At 37.6% G+C, this 7,584-nt stretch overlaps 1 protein-coding gene across 1 annotated transcript; it reads right to left on the bottom strand.

Annotated features, from left to right (window-relative positions):
* Window positions 1-234: 234 nt before the first annotated feature.
* On the bottom strand, window positions 235-3,237 carry pvalb8 (parvalbumin 8). The gene is made up of 5 exons (XM_079884541.1): window positions 2,836-3,237; window positions 1,922-1,986; window positions 1,573-1,705; window positions 1,096-1,205; window positions 235-534 (listed from the first exon to the last, which is right to left on the bottom strand). The coding sequence occupies exons 2-5, from the start codon at window positions 1,980-1,982 to the stop codon at window positions 509-511; spliced, it is 330 nt and encodes a 109-aa protein (XP_079740667.1). The 5' UTR covers window positions 1,983-1,986; window positions 2,836-3,237; the 3' UTR covers window positions 235-508.
* Window positions 3,238-7,584: the final 4,347 nt, after the last annotated feature.

The raw sequence follows: 7,584 nt of genomic DNA, 5'->3' as shown, positions 1-7,584 counted from the left end.
ATTTTATGTTTTATTTCTAGTGAACATTTACCACAGGTCATATAACTGACACTTTTGTCCAAAGTGAATTCCAGTAGCAACATTTTATCACTCATCTTACTGTAATTGTAAAGTTTTATTTTCTGAAGACATTCATCACACCTCATTGTCTCATTCGGATAGGTGTTATTTCAGGTCCTTTGTTCACCTCTTCAACATTTTATACCAGTAATGAAAATAACACAGACAACATTTGAAATATTTTGATCCATTTATTTATTTATTTATTTATTTATTCACTTAAATAGTTTTCAGGTAGATTTACATTTGGTCAATGCCCATGTCCGCCCCTCTGCATATTCAAAAATCAAATAAAACCTCTGGAGTGTGTACAGTATACATCTGCGTGTGTGGACTCTATTGACCGGGGGGTCCCGGGAGTATAAAGAGTCCTGTGTATGGAGTGGCGAGGCTGCTGAACTGAAATGAAATCTGAGTACAAGAGAGGGGTGAGATGTGTACTGATCATTCAGGACAGAACCATCGCCTGGAATTCTGCAAGAGATCAAAGAAAGGTTTTCATTAACGTGGGAATAGTTTAAGCATGTTATTGAATGTGGCAGTGTTCATGTATTTGGTCTACATATAAGATATTAGAAATTAATTTATTGAATTAATATATCCTGCTGCTGCTGCTGCTGCTGCTGCATAAATAGACATACATAGATCCTGTAGCTGATATAGGCAGGTGGAGCTGGGGAGGTGGAGGAGTTCAGCAACACTGAACCAGGATATTTGAATGTTGAGCAAGCAATCTCATTGGCTGCAGGATCAGCAGAGGCCAATCAGCTTGTGCCATGTGATTATGATGTGATAGATTGCACGTAAAGGACCAATCAGCCTGCGCCCTCTAAAGTTTCATGACTGAACTATATATATATCCCACTAAGCATGATTTGGATATTAAAATTGCAACTAACTTCACATAGATGTGAGGTGACAGCTATTTAAATCATGTCAGATGAACAGCAAACAAATGAAAACCATCACAAAACTGTTTGCTATTTATTCAGTTAATTGTAAAAGATGGAAATATATCATAAAAGCCATAATCACCATCTACTCCGATCTTGCCATCGCTGTCATCGTCGGCTGCTGCCAGGAAAGCCTTGGTCTCTTTATCGGTCAGCACACGAGCACCAGCTGAGAACCGCTGCAAGAAAAACCTGAAAAAAAAAAAGCATGTCAGCTCATGTCCCACATCAGATAATCCTGTTGATAATCTGGGGAGGAAATACTCAAAATATTGGTAGCTAGAGACAGGATGCAAAAAAGCAGCTGGAGGATAAAGTGTCAAGCTTAATTCAAAGGCCGCAGCTGAATGCATAAAAACAGACTGTCCTCAGGCAACATAATCCCTGTCTGTTGATGAATACTTAATATCCATGTGCTTGGAAAGCCCAGGAAAGGCTAAAGTCTGTGGTTAGGGTTGATTCTGCACATATGTCATTAGTAAGTTGATCCTAAAAGTTCTTTCATGTTGAAAGAATCTGCTTTTCAATGTGGCTTTAAATGCATGTAAAACTCATGTACTTGAGTTCCTCCTCCTCGATGAATCCACTGGCATCGTTGTCCAAGATGTTAAAGACATTCTTCACTTCCTGAGGGCTTTTCTTTGTCAGACCACACAGCTGGAAGAACTTTTTGGGGGTGAATGAGTCTGGAGCTGGAAAAACAACAACAATTAACCAATTAAAACACGCGTGAAACCTGACACTGGCATTTGGACTGGACTGAATTGGATTCGCGCTACGATCAAAAACATTACTTGAGGTGAATAAAGTAAGACAAAAACTTCAGAAATGAATGCATTTACAAGTTCAGTTTCTAATGTGCGGATGAGACACAAACATGCTGAGACAGGAGAGACGGTGTATCCTACCTTGACAGTCCTTGAGCGCACTGTCGATGGCATCAGCGGAAAGAACAGATGACAGTGACATGGTCCTGAAGAAGAAGAAGAAGAACAGTTTTAAATAATTAACTCATTTTCACTAGCAGCTGTCATATCTCTCCACACTGTAAATTTATTTGAATCTAGTTTAGGCTGATTTGTGTATTCAAAGGTTTTTGTACATTGGCAGGTTCACTGTAAAAAGTGAAAGAAAAAGAAAAAAATGAGGAAACCCGTTAACTTAAAATTATTAAGTAAATAAACTTCATGCTTAATCAAAAAAATACAAGTAATGTGGAATTGTCAAGTTCACATAACTTAATCTTTTCAATTAAGCATTACGTTTATTTACTTAATAATTTTAAGTTAACGGGTGCACTCATTTTTTTTAAGTAAGTGAACTGAACACTTTTCATCCTGCCAATGTACAAAAACCTTTGAATACAAATCAGCATAGACTAGATTCAAATAAATCTCGCCTAGATTAAAATGAAAAGATGATCTGCTTGAAACGTTGTCGAGCTATGCTTTCCATCAAAATAAATAAATAATCGACTAAAGATACAGGATGACACATTTCAGTAATTTACATACTCCTTTTTTTACTCAAATATATTTTAATGCAATCAAATAAAACCTCCATATGCATGCATTTTCAATGCAACTATTATTAAAAAATGCACATACACATACATGCAATTTTTTAAAAAAAGTGTAAATGCATGCATTTTAATGCACTTCATTAAAACCCTACATAATAGCTACATGCAATTTTCTTAAAAACAAAACAAAAAACTTTAGCCTAAATGCATGCCGTTTTAAAATAAACCTTACACACCCAGCTAAAGCAGCGCACAATATGCTCCAAAAAGAGATTGCGGTGGGAAAGCTGGGACTCTTACCTCGGTGAAGTTCTCCTGGCAGGTGATTCAACAGAAGTAAGGCTGAGTGGTGACTGCGAGTCGGTCCAGGTGCGATTTATATAGGTCTGAATTCAGTGACAATGGCTAATTCTTGAGTTACCAGTCTGTGGATCAAATTCTAACTGCCAGGCCCCAGCTCAAATTACTTACCTAACTAATTAACCTGTACTATTTATATCTGTTTTACTGTGTGTGTGTGTGTGTGTGTGTGTGTGTGTGTGTGTGTGGGTGTGTGGGCCAGCCCTCATCTATGACGCCCTTGTAAAAGGCAAATTAAGTAATAAATGCTTTGCTGTCTACCTGCTCATCACGTCCCTCCCATCCTATATCATAATACAGGCATCACACTCGTTCACCCCTGTCATGCACATCCGATCCTCCTCTCAGGTTGGTCAGTCGCTCCCTCCCTCTTTCCCCGCTGCTTTACATGAGGTCATTCCAGATTCCTCATTATAATATTACATAAACACTTTTATATTGCATTGCTGTTGGGAGGTGGTCAAATTCTGGGGATGCTCGAAAGCCACCTTTCCTTGATGTTAGCTTTAATTTATCGCTTTCCAGATGTCTATTACTTTATAAATCCCATAATCTGCCATGGATTTTTTTTTCTTTGCCGTAATCTGCTCCATATTGTCTTTCTGAACAGATGGGAGCCTATAATCCACTGCTCACCAGATGCACACACACACACACACACACACGCAGTGTGTCTCTGCTGTTTTAGAGAGTGTCATGAGAGTTTATCCTTCTCATTTCACCCTCCATAGGCAGACAAACAGCGAGCTGTCATTTTTCCTCTGCTGATTCAGGGATTCAAGGTCACCTTTTGACCAGCGCCCAGCAGCACGCTGTAATCAATGTTTAAAACGCACCTGCTAGACGCATATATTATGTAAGAGGGTGCAATATGTCCTCAAGTGCAGGAAAAGAAAAAGGAAAGAAAAAAAACAGACACTGCTCGCTTAACTTTTTGTCACCAAACCCGCATGTTACAATTAAACTGAGGTACTGTTTCCATCAGAGCGATGGAGTTACAGACAGCGCGTCCATCATACGCGTGTAACAGATATAGTGGCCATTTTTGTCCTTGACTTACCTTATCTCATGATTTAATGGTCATGAACATAAAATGTATTGGTTTTATTTGTTTCAATGACAGATTGTGCAGTTGAATCATGTGCATTACCTTTAAGTAGAAATTTTGATATTTGATATTTGATAGAATTTTGAAAGCTAAACAAAAAAAAAGGAAATTAATACTTTTATTCAGCAAGGATGCATTAAATAGATCAAAGGTGACAGTAAAGACATTTATAATGTTACAAAATATGTCTGTTTCAAATAAATGTTGTTCTTTTGCACTTTCTATTCGTCAAAATTTCATGGTTTCCACTGAGACATTAAGCTGCATAAACTGTTCAAAATTGATAAGAATAATAAGAAATGTTTCTTGAACATCAAATAATCATATTAAAATGATTACTGAAGGATCACGTGACACTGAAGACTGGAGTAATGATGCTAAAAATTCACAGTTATAATAATTACATTATAAAATGTATTAAAATAGAAAACATATATTTTACATTGTAACAATCTTCACTAAATAATATTATTTTACTCTCTTTTTGATCAAATAAATACAGCCTTGTTGAGCATAAGAGACTTTAAAAACATTAAAAAATCTTACTGAAAGTTTTGAATGGTATTTATTTGTTTGTTTGAACAGGTAAATACTGTCATTTTTGATCAATTTAATGCATCCTTGCCGAATAAAAGTATTATATATATATATATATATATATATATATATATATATATATATATATATATATATTACTTGTTGTTGTTGCTGTTGTTGTTACAGCAAATAAGTCCAATTGCACTCAGCACATCTGCTAGTGTCAGCATCTATAAGCATTTACATTGACCGTCATGTTTGAGCGCATCACCAGAGACTGCGTTAGTTCATGCTTGCCTGGCTATTGAGTTGCAGGGCGCCCATGGCCCATTTAAATGCATTAGGTGGAGGTGTTTGCTGTGACATGTTTTGGGACAGTCCATGCGTGGGATAACCCGCACGGCGAAACCCAAGAGCCTGGAGCTGACAAGGACACCGGATACAGAGGTGTTGCTTACCCAGAAACACTGATGTCATGGGCCATGATGATACCTCATATCATATACGGTTACTAAGCAATCCTTTATTTATTCATTTACGTTTGCTTATATTCTCTGCAGGCACTAAGCTACACTACGCTTACTGACCTCTACTAAGGTGTCTGTTTTGGCAACACTCCGCTGCTTTAAGTACTACTTTAAGTGGTACGATATGCTAGTTAGCCTCTGACTCTGACTAAAAGTTTGAGCGTGTTAGAGGCTAACTAGCATATCGTACCACTTTTGACGTGTGCGCAGAGTGCATAGATATATACACTAGATGTATACACTGGTGCATAGATATATACACTAGATGTCGCCTTGGCTACGGCAGTTCATTGGAACGAATGTCTTTAAGGCGACATCTAGTGATATCTATGCACCAGTCTGCGCACACGTCACACACCAGGATGCGCGAGCGCCCTCAGATCACTTGGACGTGGCTGTGTACAAGAGTTAAAAAACGATATAAATACTGTTCGTTTTCTCACACAAACCGCTCGTTTCGTGTCTTAGGCCATCAATGTGTACTTACGATGAGGAATTGTTTAATTTGGACGATGGGGAATTGTTTTAATTTGGACTCTGTGCATGCTCTTTGAGACAGTGACCACAGACCTGCATTATACGACTGACAGACAAGAACGTTTTGACCTAAAAATATCAAAATTGAAACTACTGCGAAAAAAAAGACACCTACATCTTGGATGCCCTTCAGGTAAGCTAAAACATACCAAAATTTAATTTCAAAGTGAACTATCCCTTTAAGGGACATCTTTTGTACCGTATCTCTAAAAGGTGCATATAGTATTTATACTAATACTAATTTTGCACACATTGCAATTTGTTGAGTGTGGTTTTAGGAAGCCCAGCAAGAAGTGCATCGCAGTAGTCAATGTGGGAAAAAACTAAAGTATTGATAAACCTTTCAGTCACAGGAACAGATGGCATTGGGCGAAGTCAAGCAATATTTCTGGGATGAAAAAAGTTCTTCTTAACAGTATATTGCAAGTGTGGGTCAAAAGACAAACTCCTACATTCTTTTATTTAGTTTGGAACTCCACAACAGTTTAACATTACTGAACCAGCTCTACAAAGCTGATGAGGAGAGCCAATAAGCAAAACCTTAGTCCTATCACTTTTAAAGCTACACTGTGTAGGATTTTCTCCCATCTAGTGGTGAAATTGTTTATGACTACCAACTGAATATTACTTTCTAGCCCCTCCCATTCCGATGGTGTTTTGACTCCTACGGTGGCCGTATTACTTCAAATCTGCCGGCAGTCGCGAGTAATCTCCCCCTCGCATTCGTCACGGTGCCACTGAGTGTAAAAACACGAAAGGCGAAGCTTGAATTTCCAGGTATGTCCCTCTTTGGCACATGTATTTTCAAGATGGATGCGCAACATGGCTGCCGCCATTCGACTCGCTCGTATGTATTCTAAATGGCAGATTCTACGCTTACGAGAATACTTGATTAGTTGGTAGAAGTAATTACACATTAATGAGCACATATCATTTTGAAAGAACAAAGTGTTTTTTGCTAAGAATCAACTTAAGAAATTATACAGTGTAGCTTTAAGACACAAAATGTTTTGGGCCATCCATGTTTTTATCTCAGAAATGCAATGTGAGAGAAAAGAAACATCCACATTTTGACCAGGCATAGAGTGGGTATAAATGTGTGTATCATCTGCATGGAAGGGATAATTAACCCTGAGTGATCTTAAGAGCAAACCAAGAGGAAATATAATATATATAAATTCTGAAAAAAGTAAGGGGCCTAAAATTGAACCCTGTGGGACACCAGTATAGGGACAGAGCCAATCTCAGACCTGAATGCCCAATGGCCAATCAAAAATAGCCCAAATATCAAAACTCAAAATATGCCATTCCCACATCTAAAAAACATATTTTAAAGTCACTGTTAAAGTCACTACAAATTGAAAACCAGTATATCGTTTAGTGATCATAAACGCAGCTCAGAGACACCAGTTGCCCTGCCTTGCAAAGCTTAACATCTAGAACAGTTTTAATGTTGTTTATATGTCTATGTGCTGTTTTTAATATGCTTTAAGACAAACCATGTGCAAATTCATAAGTCGACACCATTGCAGAGTATTTTCTCCTTAAAACTGCAGTGAACCAAAGAAAAACACGGTTTGAAATCGCTGGTGTTTCTGAGGTCACAAACTACCTTGTAACCAATCAGATCAACGTGTGATCGTCAACGAGTGGATCTCTGAGCTGGTGTGAGTGAGTGGAGGCGGGGCTAATTTGCATATTCATAGAACCTCGTATACTGAATGAGGCAAGGGTGTAGAGTTACATTCAAGCTATTTTAAGGCATGAAGACATTTTTTTTCAAGGAAAAACCTTTTAAACATGTCATTTTGGTGAGATTATTGACTACAGGTGGGACTTTAAAATATTTCAATACAATCATTTCAGTCATATTTAATTCATGCAATGTCAAACCTTTAACCCCTGGGTATCAACCCACATTTTTTTTTCTGACAGTCAGTGTATTAACAAAAAAATTATAAAAATATAGTATAATTAGCT

This window comes from Squalius cephalus, assembly GCF_949319135.1.
Source record: "Squalius cephalus genome assembly, chromosome: 1".
NCBI classification, from domain to species: domain Eukaryota; kingdom Metazoa; phylum Chordata; class Actinopteri; order Cypriniformes; family Leuciscidae; genus Squalius; species Squalius cephalus.
Note: the sequence above shows the minus strand (reverse complement) of the source record. Positions and strands in the feature narration are given on the sequence as shown.

Bases quoted from the DNA above. Each gene is read 5' to 3' on its own strand.
- pvalb8 (XM_079884541.1), bottom strand. From the start codon at position 1,982: ATGTCACTGTCATCTGTTCTTTCCGCTGATGCCATCGACAGTGCGCTC. The intron at 1,206-1,572 runs GTACATGAGTTT...TTTTTTTTTCAG, and splicing joins ATCGAGGAGGAGGAACTCAA to GTTTTTCTTGCAGCGGTTCT. The intron at 535-1,095 runs GTGATTATGGCT...GATCTCTTGCAG, and splicing joins TGGCAAGATCGGAGTAGATG to AATTCCAGGCGATGGTTCTG.